Here is an 18,420-nt window from a genome sequence, read left to right on the forward strand (position 1 = left end):
AACTACTGACCACACACTTCACTCAGAAGCTTAACTATACCAAGCACAAAAACCAGATACTTCTTGTAACTGAAGAGAGAAAGCAGTATGCAAAATGTTCTCTGGCAAAGCTGGGATTGTCAGAAGTGAAAAATCCATAGTGACACGGTTTTTCTTTGGAGGGTGACAATTCTCCTCTTCTTCTCCACCTGGGCGCAAAGCATGAGCAGAGTGCCTTCTGAGAAGCTTCTCTCTCTGCCCCACGGAGGCATGTCAGGGTCAAGGGGAAAAAGTCAACATGATGTGACTTGCACAACCAGAGCTAAGGAAATGAAATGTGATCAGCATTGACACAACCTCTAGAAAGACAGGACTGAATACCTCATAGCTACCGCAGCCAGAGCTCCTAATTTGTAACAGCTTTAAAGAAATGGTTTGGAAAGTCAAACTAAGATAAAAGAAATCACCCAGAGAAAGCACAAAAACTGGTTCTTTCAACGTTTTAAAAATGCCAAGTACATTGAACATAGAAAAGGATGGAGTGGTCTCCAAAAAATCAAGGAAGCTGTTCTAACTGGAATTCAATCCTCTCAAGCAAAATTCAATACACTTCATCTAGTGCCTTCCACTAGCAAAGGAAACAACTGCTTGCTTTTGTCCCTACAGTGAAAATCTGTTTGCATTTTTTGTGAAACAACTCGGTAAATGCAATGCAAAAGGAGTTCACAGGACAATTATTTCACAAAAAAATTATATAAAATACTGCTTTGAAATTATTCTAGAAAGCCCATTCACAATGGAGATCAGAGAAGTAAACTTCTATGACACTTAGGATAAAATTTTAAAATACACTTTTAGGATTCATCTTGGTTTCTTTTTGTTACCTTGTCAAGAGAATTGCTCTTGTCACTGTGTCTTTCTGGGAGACTGTTTCCTGAGTCTGTGCTTATAAGAGAGCCTCTTGAGTCAGCATTCCTCACACTATTAATATTTGGAGTTGATGTGGTGTATGGGGAAGCTAAAAAAAATAAAACCACAACCTCAAACAACATAAAAATCTCAAACAATACACACAAGTCACTCCATAGTTCAGTCACACTTTTAAAATCACCATATATTTCTAAGAAAGCAAATAATTAATTCCATTTACTTATTTTTAATGAAGACAAACTTATTCCAGAATTTCAGCAAAGTATATATGTGTCTTAGGGTGACTAAGCACATACCCACAGACTTATGTACAACTATGTAGATACATACATAAAAAACACATGTAGCAATACATACACACTTCCATGAAGAAGCATGTCTATTTAATCAAAAAAAAAAAATCAACAAACTATTCCCATTTTTTATATCTATTTAACTGTCACCTTGGACAGGGGAAAAAAGCAGCTCTGCTCCAGAAAATAGCTTTAGTTTCATGTAAAATAGCAAACCCCAAAAGATCCCAAAAGACAGATTTTATGTACAGACTGAAAAAATAAAACAGTTCCTCTTTAATTATTTTATTTTACTTTTTTAAAGTGCTTACCAATGCCAGAGATAACACCAAACAGATCTTTAGGAAGGTTGTTATCCAATGAGTTTCCTGATTTTTGTGGTGTTACTAACTGACTTGCAGTTGGCAAACTTGGCGCATCATCCTTTGTGCTCTGTTTGGTAAAGAGAGGAAAATGTGATTATTTTCCTATATTAAGGACTTAGTGAATATGACATGTCTTCTAGGGAAATGTTTGTTAAGTATTTCTTCCTTAAATTTTAATTTCTATTAAATAAGCTCAAAATAATGGAGATGTTCACATTTGCATAAGCTTGGGATACCTTAAAACTTAAGATACCTCAGGAAACATTGAAGAAATTAGTATTCTGTTGAATTTGAAACACTATAAAACAGATATTTCAAAAAGGCTCACATTAATTTTATTTCAAACATGCAAATATTTGGAAGATGCAAATGTTGGAAGAGTTTAGGAGATTTTTTTTCTTAATACTAAATGGAACACAAGAAGATAAGGACAGAAGTAAAATACATGAATAATTAAATCTCAGATTCCATAGCTGTGTGCAGCCATATCAATATATACCCTTCACAAACTGCATTTTAATTAATTCTCCTGTAGCCCTCTTGCACTATAGCTCTTTCAGAATCACACTCCTTTAGGGTTAAGTTCTTCTCTAATTTCTAGAAAATTAACAATCTTTCTGTGGTCCATTTGTTTCAGTGCTGGACTGCGCTGAAAAATTGCAGAATTCTGAAGCTTCTGAAGCTCCTTTTTTTGCCAGTGTTTCATCTACAGGTTACCAACAAATTATGATAAAAACAATTCAGAATACCAAACAGAAATTGTCACTTACATTGCTGGAAGGATTAACAGGAAATGGAGACACATCTTTCACATTGATCCGCTGAACATTTTCTATGAGGAGACCAAAGAGTGGCAAATACATAGTGGCTATTCTTGCTTGATGGCCCTAAATAGAGTTTAACAGTTCATTTAAAAACTACAGTTTTAATTTTTCATCACCAACTAGTTTTAATCTATTCACTACTTAATTGCAAAAAAAAAAAAGCACTTAATAAATATTTGCCAAGCCAGAGCTCACATTCATAAATGGCAAAAGCAGGGATCATCACTGTATTTCATTCTAATTTACAAAAGATCAGCAAATTTTATTTACTGTCTGAATAAAATGCAGAAAAACTCCAAAAATTAATGTCATTTCAGCTAAGACTAACCAAGTAAATTAATGCTATGTTAGCTCAATGAATTAATGATACCTTTCATTAAAATTTTTTTGGCTTCCCCACAGTACTGCTGATGTTAAAAAAAGTCAGAAAATTAAAAATCACTCAAATTACCACCATGACTTGTAGTTTTCTTATACCCATTTCATAAATAATAGATGATGGAAGGACAGCTTCAAAATACTAAGAGCTAATATTTTATGAAATTAAGATCTTGAAACACACTTGTGAAATTCTGATTACTTTAAGCACAGCAGTTAAAGTACACTGTGCTAAAATGCAAATCCACACATAATTATATTAAAAGGTGCTTTGTCATTTAATTTGGTAAAAAGATGGAATTTGCAGATTGGTCTCAATACAGTTTTCATTACAGTCTGGGCAGAGATAATTTTGCTGAAAATTAACAAGGGTTTCTTCTATGAAAGAAAAAACTTTATAGGTGTGCACACCTAAACTTTATTATTTTGTACTACTAGCATAGCAATAGACTTACCCTGGTAGCATATCTATCATCAAAAGAGTGCTTTATCATCAAATTCTTGAGCACACTAATGGCAATCTGCCTCACATCTCTGAATTCTTGTAAGGCATTGCCCACCTCCCTTAGAAGCAGTCCAACCAAGAAGTGATTTTTACAGAATTCATCAGTTAATGAATAGTCCAGCTGAAGGTCTGGAAGTAAAATACAAATTTCACATAAGAAATGGTTTTATTTAAATCAATTTACCAATCAACTTAAGGCTGAAGTAAAACCCAGCACATCAGACACAGCAACCTGCTCCCTCTATAAAGTACCTTTTGTGTAATAAAAGAATCCAGTTTATTTATGTACTGAGTATATGACATCTTTAGAGAAACTTCAGCTTGAAGGGCTCATTTATTAGAACATATATATGTTTACAATGTCAGCTGAGGAGGTGAAGAAGAGTTTCTCATGTTCCCTGTCATTGCTCAATACAGTGATCAAAAACAAGATGCTAATCTCAAAGCACTTTCATTTTCCAAAGAACCCTCTCAGTAAGGCAATCCCTTAAGTCAGAGAGAAGCAGATCTGAGACAGCACAGCCATTATACAGACACTCTACAGGCATTCCTGTAACACACTTAAGAGCCAGTCACATCACCTGAGACATCTTTTGCTCAACATACCAAAACAGAGCCAGAAACACTTCTTAAAAAGGTCTTCTTTCCTGGCTGAACTCCTAGCTCCCAGGGAGCAATTTATACTCTTCTTTATTGTGCAATCAGAAACACTGTCTTCTCTGGTTTTGCTATTTTTTAAGGTTCCCTAAGCCAGCAGCTCATAGTCTCTCTTTTCTATGAAAATATTTATACAGTGTTATTATCCAAGACACTCCCAAAGGCTGAAAAAGCCAAAGACAGAAAGAAGTTCTAAGCAGCTCTTCAGCTTGTGGTCTCAAATCTTGCTTTATCTTGCTCAACATTGAGGAAAGTGTTAATTAGTGATATACAACTTAACTAACTAGCAGAGTGTACTGAATAAATATTTCAGGAAAAATAGCCTATTCTACAAAAATATGTTAGGCAGGTTTACTTGTTCCTTGTAAAAGCACCTTCCTTGCTTCTGTTTAGTGATTTCTGCTGTAGTTCAGTGCCTGGAAGAAATTATTGTGTCTTCACAGCCACAGAAGCAATAGCAAACATATGACTTGTTTTGGCACAAGACTGGATGTACCAGGAACCCAGCTGGGCTGCACAGAACTTTCATGACTGAGCTCCTACCCACACTAAAAAAAAAAAACAAACACAAAAAATAACCACCCCACAAAGTGGAAGCAAGAATGAGCTGCAAAAGAGGGATACAGAAGTATTCAGGGAGAGTGCCAGGAAAGCCAAAGCTCAGCTACAGCTGACACTGGTAATGGACATCAATAAAAACAAGAAAAGCTTTTACCACTACATGAGCATTAAACCCCTGAATAAGGGAAACATGGGATATTTGCTAAATGGGGATTGTGATTTAAAGACAGTGGGCTTGGGTAAGGCTGAAGTACTCCATAGCTTTGTCACTTTATCCTTCTCTGACATGAGACTCAGGCCTTAACATTCCAGAAACTATCTTCAAGAAAGACAATTAGTGCCAGTGGATAAGGATCAGGTCAGATTGCTCACTGTTACCTTTGTTAAGCCATGGTGAAGTCACCTTTCAGCAAGTGAAGGAGAAGAGTGTGACTGGGAATGGCCAAAATAAATTTTTAAATTTTAAATCAAGTTTTAAGACTGAACTGTTGTAAGGGGAGAATAGCAGATGTTGACATGGTCATTGTATCCAAGCTGGGACATTTCAGTCTAGGTGAAGAGACACCCAAATTTGAAAAATAATTATGTGGATCACTCAATAGGTGGAGGTTAATGGTTTGTACCCTATTTGGAGACAGCTGCAAGAGGAGTTTCCCAAGGACTATCCTACTTATTACTACTTCATCAACAACCTGAAAGGGGAGATGGAGCACATCCTCATGAAGCTTGTGGATAGGTACAGTCCATTTGCTCAAAGGGCAGAGCTGCATTTCAGAAGAATCTAGATTCTACAGAAATGGCAATCAAAGTCCATAAGGAATAATGCAAAATTCTGCACCTGGGATTGAAAAAATTCCTGCAATGACACCAGCTGTGGAAGGACTAGCATTTCTAGAGAAAGGAAGGCCTGACATGGTCAAAGCAGAAAACTGGGCTACAGACATACTCAAGTCCCTTTAAATCTGAATGAATATATGAAAAAAAGTTTACCATGTCTCTCTTTGGAAAGACTACTCTGCTACCTAAGCACTTCCTTTAACCTTCAATGAAAGGATTGAAACTTTAGACTTATTAGCAATTAGACTTATTAACAAATAGACTTTAGACTGTATTTAACAATTTCAAGCTTTCCATCATCTCACAGACCTGAAGTTACACCGTGTACACATCTAATAATAAAAAGCTGACATACAAGAAACATGCCATACACTACTTTGGAAGAATTTACCTTGGTATCTCTGAACTCTGCCTTTTCCAAATGGCATTGGTAGATTCAGTGGTATATAGTGCTCATGATTACAGACTACACGAAGAAATTCAAATTTGAATTCAAAAAGAGCCTGCAAAAAGAAAGTATAAGTTAAACAACTGATGCAGTGATTTGAATAACATATTAAAAACAAATTTCTAACACAAAAGGCTGATTCATTTCAGTCTTGCACTATGTTAGATACAGATACCTGTCAAAGTTCCACATGTCAGCACAAAATAAATCCAGAATAACTCATACTTAACAACTGTTCCTATTTACTATTCCCATTGTCCAAAGTTTACAACCATATTATGTATTGATGTAAGAAAAGTTTGGACACACAGCAGAATCTCTTTGGGCATCTGATATGTGCTTTCCCCACTCCAGTACGTGTAGCTTACAATATTCAGTATCAACTCTTCCAACTTCAGACTTCTTGCACTCATGCTTAAAATTTCTGCTTAGTGTGGCACCCCCACATCCCACTACTTCTGAGATTCACACACTCTAGTGTGGCAAAATTGCACCTGAAGATGGGAATCAAAATAGGAAACACTGCTTTGATGGAAAAAAAAAATGCTGTAGGCACAGAGCAGGGATTTCTAATGTAACTGGGAAAAGACTTCATGCAGGACTTTATCCCCATGCATCAAGAAGAGACAACACTTAAAAATAGCTTGCTTAAAAACACTGAGTACCTTTGGATCTCCTGGGGCAAAGCAGCTGATGTAGTTATTGATCTGCTTGAAAACAAAGCCTCTATCCATAAAAGTGAAACACCTCTGGGGAGAACAAGCAAAACCAAAATAGAATTGATTTACTACTGTCTCTGCATTCAGTAATTATATTTCTGTATTTAACAAGTTTATTTTTGAAACACATTATTGACATTTCAGTTTGAATATAAAAAACAATAAAACAAGCAAACTAAATACATGTATACATATATACAATGTATATATATTATATATGAATATCAAATTTTCCCTTAGGAGTGCTGATTATAAATCACATATAAAAAGCAGTTTGAAAAGAATCTTGACAGAAATGAAAAGGTCATGCTGCTAGAAGTTTTATCTGCCATTTCAGTTCCCATCCTTTTTTATCCCTTGTAGATATTATTGGCTGAAAAATGAAAGACAGTGAAATAAAATGCATTCAAACAAAGCACTGCTGAAAACTTTTGCGGGATCTGAAGGCAACCCAGATGATATTTTTAAAGGAACAAAAAAGAAAAAGCAAAATACATTTTGAATAAAATACAAATTCATTTCTTAAATTACCAAATTTCTGAATTGATGTCATCTTGTTTACAGAAGATGTAAATCATACTTCAAAGCATTTTAACACGGACATAAAACTATATTTAAAAGGCTTTATGCATGTTCAGCTTTATATGAGTTGGCTTTAAGATTTCATAACATCCATACAGAAGCAATATTATTGAAAGAATAACCACAGAGTCCAAATCTCTTGTGTACCTACTTTTATAAAGGCAGCCAGGCTGTGGTTTGCATTTTTTGAAGCCTCTGGATTGTCTCTGTACTTCTGAGTGATGTGTGGCATTAGCATATTAACAACTGTTTCCACTGCATGATGAAAGGAGGCAGAAAATCTCTGGTTTCTCAACAGCTAGAAATTAATTCAGATACAATTTTAAATATGGTTTATAACACTAGGATATATCAGAAAATTTACTTTAGATAACATAGAGATAACCTGACAGGGAGAGAGGAAACAGTTTTCAAATTTTCTCATTTTCTAGAGTGAGGGATCATTTGTTTAAAAGAAAATATTATAACATGCACTAGCATCTATTAGTGAAATTCAAGCAAGGCAGTCTTTGATGGTATAAACCACATGTATAAAAGCTCCTAACTGTAATGCATTAATATTTTTATATACTGCAATAAACAACACAAGCTTAAGAGGGAATATTTTAATTTCACCCTCTCCAAAGCAGACACCAGCTGGTTCACATATACTAATTACATTATCAGTCTTTCCTGTCTTGGAAAAAACCCCTTTTTTGCTGTTCTGTAACTATTATGGTAATAACTGCTTTCATCAGTGAGGAAATTGTCATCCATGCTTCTTTCTTTCTTTCTCTTACTCCTCAGCAACTTCAAAATCTCAGCTCTCCAGGCATCAGAACCTTACTCTCTGTGTTTTTAAGTTTCCACAATCAGAACTTCTTTCTCTTACTTTTTGGTAGTTTGCCAATTAGCTTAAAAGATTTCCTCTTCATTCATAATTTCTTACTTTCCACTCACCATCTACATTATCTTCATCAATGACTTTGTACACACTGACAAATATTGGTCAGTAAGTGCTCTCCAGCTTTTTGGCACTGCAGGGTCTCTTTTATTTCTCTACATCTTACAACCTTTACTACAGATTCTGTCTTTTGAGTAAAGAGACTAAATGGCATATGGTATGAGGCTGATGACATTGACAAAAATTGTTTCAATTGTACAGTCATTATCTCTTTAATTTTTGAAAACTGAAAACAAAACACCCATATCCAAGTACTTTTATTTAAATAGTTTTTTGAGCTACATTAAACACAACATTGCTAAACGGAACAAGTAATTGTCAAGGTCCCACATAAATCAATGATTATATAATTTGCTTCCATTGTGTTTGAATTGTGGTCCAAAACCTCTAGCTTTAGTTTAAAAAAAATTTAAAATAGATATTAAGGCTGAGAAAGATCCCTTTACAAATATAAACAGTACTCATGCAAGAAGTAACAAATAAGAAATAAAGACTGTGTTGGTGGGTATGCATGTGTCCTACAACACCTTTGTAGCTCTGTCTTTGTTGGACAGTAATGAAACATAACCCTTGCTATAGAAATAATTTTGTTACGCAAGAAATGCATCTTTTTATCAGATATCATAAGCAGGAAACATCTGAGTGTATGTTGCATTTATTACATTATCTAGTAAGGCAGAAAAAATCTAGCTAAGTAATTTATGTTTAAGGGGCTTGTAAATCAAGAAGCAATATTCAGGGGTGAGAATACTTGTGAACTGCAGAAAGTTTTTCTCTCTCTTTCACATTACAGAGAAGGTGACAATGAGGCTCCTTGAACTGAGACTCAAACTCTACTGATGATACCACAGAGTTTTAACTGTAGCACTATAAAGCTTTTTTTCCTGATCATTGCACAATTATTTTTCCCTCACATACTTCAGACTTCCAGATATATTCTAAATATACAGTGAAAATAGTGATAACAATATCACAACAACCCATTATGTTACTCACATGAAACTATGTTGTATACTTGAAACTTTCAAGATTTGTTTCAATCCAGAAGTAAATACACTAAAAAGCTGTCACCAATGCAAAAAACACTGCTCACAGGCTAAGCTTGTAGACAAATGCATTTCTGAAGTTTTAGCATTCTCCTTCCAGCGCAGGAAATAACACAAAATTAAATATTGACACTTTTTACTACATCCAGAGGACTGTAAATTTCATGACTCACTGTTCTCAGGGTCATTTAATATCAGAGCTACAGTACTGCTCAGGAAAAAGCCCACGTTTTTTGGATACTGCTTACATCAAAGGGTTATCTACTGCTCCCAACTTCTTTGTACCACAAGAATAACAAATTCCTAATAGAAAGTCTGGTGATTTTCAAAGACTGCTCTACTCTATGGACTTTAAGGGTTTCTATTCTTTATATTAATGTTAAATTCAGACCTGTAGTTTTTTCCATCTAATATTTAAACTGATTTTTCCTGCTGCCTCTTTCTCTCCCTTTCTTTCTAATATGCAGTAAGAAACATGTGACTGGAGAAAGAAGAGACCATACAGATCTTCCTTTAAATATTTTTTTGCAAAAGTTGACATACCTTCACTTTAGAGTTTTCTATCAAATGTTGAGCCATTGACTTTATCAGAACTTCAAAGAAAAACCACGAATACTGCAGAGGAAAGAAAAATTCAGTAAGATTGCCACATGTGTTCAACAACTATTTCAATACACTTAGTTCCTGTTCTTCAGTTATGACTAGGTAAGAACATACAGTAAAAAGTACAGTTCAACACATACCTTAAGCAATTTGTTGCTTGTAAGAAAGTCAGCAGATGGCTTTAAAATTGTTGTCATTGACTTTGTCAGCTCTTCATGTACTGTCTTATATTCAGAAGCAACATAAGGTTCTGCTTTATATGCATACTTGGGGAGGAAAAACAGAATTAAATACAGAATTATGGCATAATAAAAAAGAATTGAAATTAAATAGGTGCAACTGAATTTAAATATGTTTATTAGGGAAATAAAAAAAGGAAATATTCAATTTACTTTTACCTACCTTCACATAAGATCTCAGGTAGCTATCCAAACCTTCTTCATGACACTGAGCAACAATATGGATAATAACCCTAAACAGAAGTCAGAAAACAAGTAAACCTATAAAGAAATCTGTGATTGCAACAGCAAAAGTGCCACTCAATTACAGATTTATGTGATAACCAAATCATCATGCAGACTCTATGAACCACTTAAAATTCTTTACCTTGTCACGTTGACTGCAACTTCCTCTTGAGTTGCTCTGGTGAGAACTCTGAACAACTGGTTTAGAACAGTTGGCAGGAAAGCGATCATCACATGGCCCTCCATTGCATGAAGGCTCTAAAAGAGAGTGGCAATACTTCACTCCTGTGTGATTTAAGTGCTGTTGATTCAAATTCTGAAACCAAAAAATTTATTGCAAGTCTTCTTCCAAAAACACAAGCTGCTTGCACCACTTGGTGTTTGCTACCAAAAATACGGCGTAGAAAGCAATTGAGGATCTTTTCCAATATAAATATTTAGTAAATGCTTTCTACAGGAAAGTAAATTAGGGATACAAATTAGGTGTTATTAACAGCATTTTAGAAGTACTTATTTGTGTTTCTCCATTGAAATGCACTCTAGGTAATGATTCAGTGAAAAGTCTGTCCATGTGCCCAACAGCATACTGAGACTGATATTGGTATATTTTGGTATTTCATCCACCAATGCAAACATCTAGCAAACAGAAGTTCCACAAAAACATGCAGATTTCTTGCCTGAGCTAAGTGCAATACTAATTACACTAGTTACTGCTAAGCAATAAACTAACAACTATGTTAAAACTGAGGATGAACTAAAATCCCTAACTACTTAATGGAAATTGGAGACAGTGAATTATTAATGACAATTTCTTCCTGATATGCCTTTGCATTCCATCAGATGCAAAAGGTCCTACAAAGTATTATGCCAGAAAATTCCCTGGAATTAAAGAGGATCTGACAAAAAGAATGTATTTGCTGAACGTGCATGCAGATAACAAATATCAAATGTTCCATTTAGTGTTGGGTGTTAGGCAGCTGTCTTGTCTCTGACTGTTTGCCTGCACATCCACACTATTCAGGAGACAAAATGGTCTTTCATCCTATGTGATCTGTGTCAGAAAAAATTGAAGTGGAAACCATTATTGATCTAATCACAAAAGAGAACTGAAGACCCAACAATTATGACCTTCTAAGCAAAATTTTAGAAAAATCAAGAGTTGTGATTCCTTACAATTTCCATACACAGTTCAATTTGATTATTTTGACAAAGTAAGCCCATTAGTGTTTTGAAATTACCACTCATAAAGCTGACCAATACTGTCTCATTATTTCTTTGTGGTTTCCTCTTACATTGCAAACTGTCAATTTATTTAAGGCAGAAAGTACCTTTGTGGGTTTTTTCCACAGCATATTCCATTAATATGAGTCATAGTCACAGTACTAATCCTCACACTGAAAAATGAGACCTATAAAATGTCTGAAGCTCCAAGGCTTTGCAAAAGCATAAATGAATTATACAATCTGTTATTCACTGCCATTTTATACCTTCAGATATTTCACAAGATCAGTTCCTAGTGCACGAGCTCCAGACTCTGTTTTCTGACAGTACTGAAAAAAATTATGCAAGTGCTGGTCCTGTCAAAGACAAAAAGAACAACAAATTAAACAATATCTAACATTACAATCTATAATCTATTAAAATTATTTATATGCATAAATACATATCTTTGTCCATAGATTCAATTTTCAAAAATAATAGCTGAAGTGCACTATTCTAAAGACTTATTAAGTCTTTTTTTTTTAAATGAAATTTCAAGTGTTTTTTGAATACCTACTATACAAAATGCCCCCTATATTTGCTTCCTACTGACAGAAAACAGCATACTTAATTATCCCAACCAATCATAATATGTTTTCTATGAAAAGGTCTAACAGAATTCATTGCTCTGCAGACATGCCAGGAAACTGCTTTTAGACAACTATGACCTCTCATCTAACTGGAAAATTCAGACTGGAATGGATGACAGGAGACAAAAGGCTCATGTTTTGAATAACTTCAGTTTAAGATCTGTTTTTCACATCTGATGTAAAGAAAAAGACCATGAGAAAAGCCCAAGAGACAAAAAAGAAATGAGCACACTGAGTTTAAGAATCTTCCCATATATTGTACATACATACAATGAACATATATCATTTCTAAAAATTCTCCAATTAAATTTGCTTCATAACTCACCTGTGTATACACAGTTGACACCAGATGAGTGGATATTTTTAGCAGTTGTTTGCCTCCATCTACCCATTTAATTTCAGGACCAGAATGCTGCACACATACATGAGGGGGGAAAGTAAAATAATGTAGTAGTATATTAAAATAAAACAAGTAACAGTACCATTAACAACACTTCTTTCAAAAAGAAAAAAACAGGTTGAAGAAATGCAGTGTGCAATGAATAAAGTCATAAATAAAGCAAAATTATGCAGGCAATATTTCCAAAAGCATTTATGAAGCTTAAAATGTACTTTACAAGTCCCACAGTATTTTCCTCGGTGGCTAACAAAATTGATTCTCTGCAAGTCACAGATTTTGTCTTTCTCCAAAACTCTGCAAAGAAACTTCTGACTAGAGAAAAATATTTACTAGTTTTCTCAGAAAAATAACACAAGGATTTCCACAGGTACTCACAAGGTTTAAATCTTAACATATGTCACTGACAGGTAGTGACACTGCCAGTCCTTCCTTCTCATCCCATTTCCAAAGAACTGAGAATGCTGACCCTGATATCCAGTTAGGGAGAGATTTTATTGCTAAATCTACCACTAGTCATATTGGTCCTGATATTCTACCCATGGGCATGAGCAGAGACAGACAGCAGAGGCGTAAAGAATACACCTACAACGTGAGAGGATGAAAGATGTGAAGGAGACAATGGCTGGAAAGCTTACAGCAGAGTTTAAAAAAGAGCAGCTGGTAGAACAGGAGGAGAGCAGCAGCTCTCGCTGTTGATTTTAGGTCTCTTCCTCCAAAATTAGTCAATTTTGTCTCTGCATTCAAACTTTGTCAAATTCCCTATCACATTTTCATTTGTATTCTCCTTGGTATGATTTTTATGACTACAATTATGCAAGCTTTCTGCTTTGAAAAATACAACCATAAATTTTACTTGTGAAGTATAGAGATCACAAAAATCAAGATGTGAGAATAAGACTTGTTCAGGAATAAAGGACTTACTGAAAGGAGACAGCATGAAATGCTAAAAAAAATTTAGTAAAGGACTTCAGATTATTTGCATACCTTCATAAACTCAAAATAATTTTAAATGTTTAAAAATCACTGTAACCTCTAGTTAATTATTACTACAGAAAAATGAAACATAAGCATATTTTAATTGTATCAGCTAAATAACAACAGAAGTAAGCATGTAACAACTTTCTGACTTTTACAAGAATTTGACTCAACCTGTCCTAATACATTTTTTTCTGTCTCCCATCTCTCTTTGGGTTTTTCTGTGTTCTCTAAGTTGGACTAACTTTGACTTTTGCTAAGCATTCCATTTCAACTATAAAATGAAATAAATTCTATTGGAAAATCTTATCAGCTGACTGATTACAACCAATCTTTCTCTCCACTAAGTTTGGGTTCTTTTTTATGATTAGAGCCATTTTCTATAACATACCTTTCCAATACCCACTTCTTGATAGCTAAGGTAGCCCGAGGGAAGATTTGCTGACACTGGGATTTGCTGCTCATTGGTGACCACTCTTCCATCTTTTATCAAAGGAAGCCAAGAATACCCAACTACAGAATATGAAAGGCAAGTAATTTTAAATATTATGAAACTCCACATACACGCTTACAACAAAAGTCTTAACAAATAATTCATGTAATTCATAAAATAGAAAATGTTACTGTAAAGGCCAAATGATTTGAACTCAAACAACTACAAAACATTGAAAGCACAAAGTAACTGTCACTGATTTTGAAAAACACTGTACATTCAAAGGACACTCTAAACCAAAATTTGAAACATTTAAATTAGAAGAAATATTTTATTAAATCTTTCAGTCAGTCCTATGTAATTAGAATTATGGGTTACCAGATAAGCATACTTCAAAAAAATTCACTAGCAATGACTGAAAGTAAGGCATTAGTGTACAAACCTTGTGTTTCAACAACATCTTTCTTCTTTGTACTCCCTTTGCTTGAATTATCACAGCTGACATGGTAGAAAGTGAACAACAAATGGTGCTTTTCATGTAACTGAGTGGGGAGCTCTATTTTAATCTGAAAGGCAAAGAAATCTCTGTAGAAGTTTACAGCCAGAGCACTGACATGTGTTACTGGTTCTACATTTAAAGAGTAATTCCAGATTACATGTTATTTGAAGCTAGACCACAAATCAAACATACAAAAATTATAAAAGAAAGGGCACCTGATTTAACTGAGAATTTTGCAATCCTCTAATATTTTCTTGTAATTTGAAATTTACATTGTAGCTGACCTGGTAGTTTCCTCAGAAAGGCAGCTTACCTCATCATAGAACTCTGGATTTTGATGGTGATGCAGAACAGCAGCAAATGCACTTCTAGTAAATACTGGTCCACCAGGCCTACCATAGATACACTAAGAATACAGAAAAGGAAAAAAGAACAAAAAGACCCTGTGATCCTTTTTTTACTCTCACTTAGGATGTCTCACCCAGAATTTGAAATATTTTAACTTTAAATGTGTTTAACTTGGTTTCTTTACATGATGTTAAGTCTGCCTGCTGTGCAGTAGAGCTGAAACTGTGATCTCACTTCAGGATGTCTCTACATTTCTCTACTTCTGGTCTTCCAGGCATCTTTTATACACGGTGATAGCTCAGAAAATAGAGTTTGGCTCTGCATTTGAAATATATCTTTAATGTTTTAACTTACTGGGGAGCAGGTATAAGCTACCCTTGCTTGCAATAAGTTTATTCCTAGAATTTTAGTAAAAAAATTTTAAAGACGTTAAATGCTCTGAGGACTCTTTAGAATCTCTTTTATCAGAAACAAGCAAGCAATCCAGAAGTTACTCTCAAGCCACCATCCCAAACTAGATCAATTAAAGTACTACTGTTATTTAGCTAACTGCTCACTATTTCCTTCTATCAGCCACAAAAATGAAAAGACTGACCTTCAAAGGCAAAGAATCCTCTTCATCAGAATCCTTGAACTCAACACACACTGCAATATTTCTAGCCTAAAGCAGTAGTTAAAAAACATAAACCCAAGCAATTAATCATCACAGAAATAAATATGTGAACATCTTAACTAAACCTGAGAAAGAAACTGGTGCAGGTTTCCTCTACTCACCTTTGCAAAAGACTTTTGACTGTCATATTTTAAGTGCTTTGGATAAACATAAAGATGATTGTTGTAGATGGTAAAAGGCTGAGTGCATTTTGGTATACAGGGAACAAACTCCTCTATTTCAAATGCTGTGAGTGTCTTGGTACTGTTTTCAAACTGTTTCATGGGAATGTATGATGAGTTAACATAATCTGAAAATACATTGAAAAAAAACAAATAAAGAACTGAAGAGGAAAAAGCCCAAATGTCCATTTAACAGTGTTTGTTAATACTTACTTGGAAAATCTGGTGATACATTGTCAATTGTAACATCCAGATTTCCTAAAATAACAGGAAGTTTGGCCATCTTTTCAGGTCTGTAGGAAGGGAAAAAAAAAAAAACAAGCTCTCAAAGTCAGACTAAATGCAAATCAGATGCCAGTAAAAAAAGATAATAGGAAACAGAAGCAAAAGTAATATCCTGAAATAGGAGTATGAGAGGAAAGGTGGTTTGAGGGTGCATGACTGATCTGGTCTTCCTTTTTGCCTAGATGCACAGTTTTCTTTTCCTTTAAACCCTCAGGAAAAGAAAAAAAAAGACATAAGTGTGTCAAAGGTCACAGAAAAGCATGACTTTTTCTTTCTTTAAATTTAAATGAAACACCTTTTCAAAATTAAGTTTTGCCATGTAGTAACTCATGGCAACTATCATTTGCAGCCAAGAGGGAATCTGTAAGTTTTAAATCTCAGTGGTCAGTGATAAGGGTTCATGGCAGTAGGATAAACCTGGGAGAAGAGAAATCAGCAAGTTTCTATCTCCTGCTTTATCCAGACTAACAATTCACCTTGCAAAACCCAAGTATAGATGTTATGATATAGCTGCTTCAGAAACATGAAGTACAAGTATTTTCCATGCCAAAACCAAGCAGAACCCTTTATTAAAGACAGTCAGCAGCATAATTTTTAAAAAGTATTGCACAGCAAGTGGACGCAAGGTTTTCCCAAAAAGCAATCCCATGCTGTGAAGCAAACTTCTGGTTGGATTTGGGATTCTAATTCCAATAGATATGCCTTAGACATTAGAACTCCTTTCCTCCTGTATTTCCTGTGAAATACTGTACATGGTTCCACAAACAGGATGCTGCAATAACCAAAAGCACTCCCTTAACTCACAGAGTAGTGTGGCAGGCTAATTTACTGTTTGTTTCAATTCCAGTAATAGTGTTTATGGCAAGGAGTACTATTATTGTCTGTTGTAATATCACACGCTTTTAATTAAACTACATACTTATAATCTCAGTTCTACTATTTAATTTAAAAAACTTTCTCTACAATCTCAAGTTAAATATAATATTCTCTTAAAAAATCAATACTTAACAACACAAAAAATCTAAAATTCTCAACAACTAAAGTTCCAACAGAGTACCAGCATAATCCACTGCTACATGAAGTTCAACAAAACTTTTAGCCCCTTGCTAAAAGTGACCTAAAATATCTATTGCAAACCTCATCTCCTCATCAGATTTGCTAAGCAAGAAGAAAGAAACTGTAGCTCATTTTGTGCTTAGTGATTGTTCAAGTTAATACTTATAAGCCTTGCACACAAACCAATAAAATCTTTAGGAATACTTGGTAAAAATGTTCTGGTTTTTAGGTATCCTGAGACACATTCCCAAGGAAGGTGGACTGGACACTTGCTTGAATCCCTTTCCCTGAGAGCCAGCATCCCCTGTCCAAGGTCAGGGAACAGATGATTTCTGCTCATACTTGTTTTCCTTTGAGAAACAATGAGCATATTGTTCAAACATAACTCCTAGCACAGAGATACTTCAGGATATGACAGCATGTTACATGTGGGATTATACCTCAGTCCTGTTCACAGCCCCAAACCATGTAAGAGAAAGATCTGTAGCTTGTTTGAAGGCCTTAATTATATTTACATAGATTCTGTATTTGATGTGAAAGACATTTATAAATACATACATCAAAATATTAGATGCTCCAGTTCAAGACCATAAGATAATATTGTGTGGGTTAGGAGTGGGGGGTTTTAGGTTGGTTTGTTTCTGTTTTTTCAAGTGGGAAAATCCAACTTACTTCCTGAAATCTGCTAACAATTTCAACATGTCTTCATTTGAGAGTTTATTACTGTCTTGTCTGAAGAGTGCAGAAAATCTTGCACTTTTGTCCAGGGTTCCTGAGGCATCTTTAAACAACGTCCTGAAAGTAAAAATCCTGCTTTTAGCTGAGTTTATGAAAGTGTTGAAATTCATTTCAGGAATTTTTTTAATTACAAATCAGAATATCCTGCACCATCCTTCATTAATATTCACTAATTTAATATTTTACTTATTGTAGGTGAGTTTAACATATAAATAGCTCAGTCTAACAAATAACTGTGAGCCATTTCATCCTTAATAATGTAAAAAATATTGACAACAGAAAACAGCTGGTAATATCTACAGTTTGAATAATCATGTATGTTTATAACTGTTTTCCTACTACAGAGCTGAAGTACAAGGTTGTTGGAAATCTTGGGTTAATTGAAAGCAAAAGAGGAAATAATTTAAATAGCACATGAAGTTTTACAAAATTTAAATAGCACATGAAGTTTTACAAGAAGGGAGATGCAAAAAAACCATGTTAGAGAAAAGTTATACAGAGAAAAAAAATATAGATTGACAAGATTTGTCCTCACCTTGCTGCCCAGGCAAAAGGCATTCTATATTGACCTAATCTCTGGCATGCCTGCTTAGCATTCTTCAAAACTTTCTGTGCAACCTACAAGGGACACAAGAAATAGCCATATTTGAAAAGCTACGTTTTTCTGAACCATTAGTACTCAAGAAAAAACCCACACACTGACACTGATATGAATTAGAAAATCTTCTTTAGAAGACTGTAGATTAATCCTAAGTATGTGAAGGAAAAGACAATTGATAATGCCTCTTAACTCTTTATTTGAGGTTAAGCACAGCCTGCTGATTTCACAGCACTTCATGGGTGAAAACAGACCCATCTACATTTCTGG

At 34.6% G+C, this 18,420-nt stretch overlaps 1 protein-coding gene across 14 annotated transcripts in view; it reads right to left on the reverse strand.

Annotated features, from left to right (window-relative positions):
• DOCK9 (dedicator of cytokinesis 9) overlaps window positions 1-18,420 on the reverse strand; it is a 113,120-nt gene that overhangs the window by 29,441 nt on the left and 65,259 nt on the right. For all 14 annotated transcript variants that reach the window (XM_063149587.1, XM_063149584.1, XM_063149592.1 and 11 more), the window contains 21 exons: window positions 18,088-18,170; window positions 17,487-17,609; window positions 15,687-15,766; window positions 15,414-15,601; window positions 15,235-15,300; window positions 14,605-14,697; window positions 14,235-14,358; window positions 13,751-13,872; window positions 12,310-12,396; window positions 11,622-11,711; window positions 10,277-10,392; window positions 10,073-10,142; window positions 9,811-9,936; window positions 9,611-9,682; window positions 7,230-7,376; window positions 6,443-6,526; window positions 5,721-5,832; window positions 3,225-3,403; window positions 2,338-2,454; window positions 1,514-1,634; window positions 864-997 (listed from right to left, as the gene is read on the reverse strand). In XM_063149587.1, the coding sequence (XP_063005657.1) occupies window positions 864-997; window positions 1,514-1,634; window positions 2,338-2,454; window positions 3,225-3,403; window positions 5,721-5,832; window positions 6,443-6,526; window positions 7,230-7,376; window positions 9,611-9,682; window positions 9,811-9,936; window positions 10,073-10,142; window positions 10,277-10,392; window positions 11,622-11,711; window positions 12,310-12,396; window positions 13,751-13,872; window positions 14,235-14,358; window positions 14,605-14,697; window positions 15,235-15,300; window positions 15,414-15,601; window positions 15,687-15,766; window positions 17,487-17,609; window positions 18,088-18,170 (2,334 nt within the window). The remainder of the gene's footprint in view (window positions 1-863; window positions 998-1,513; window positions 1,635-2,337; window positions 2,455-3,224; window positions 3,404-5,720; window positions 5,833-6,442; window positions 6,527-7,229; window positions 7,377-9,610; window positions 9,683-9,810; window positions 9,937-10,072; window positions 10,143-10,276; window positions 10,393-11,621; window positions 11,712-12,309; window positions 12,397-13,750; window positions 13,873-14,234; window positions 14,359-14,604; window positions 14,698-15,234; window positions 15,301-15,413; window positions 15,602-15,686; window positions 15,767-17,486; window positions 17,610-18,087; window positions 18,171-18,420) is intronic.

The sequence above is a fragment of the Melospiza melodia genome, chromosome 2 (assembly GCF_035770615.1).
Source record: "Melospiza melodia melodia isolate bMelMel2 chromosome 2, bMelMel2.pri, whole genome shotgun sequence".
Lineage (NCBI taxonomy): Eukaryota > Metazoa > Chordata > Aves > Passeriformes > Passerellidae > Melospiza > Melospiza melodia.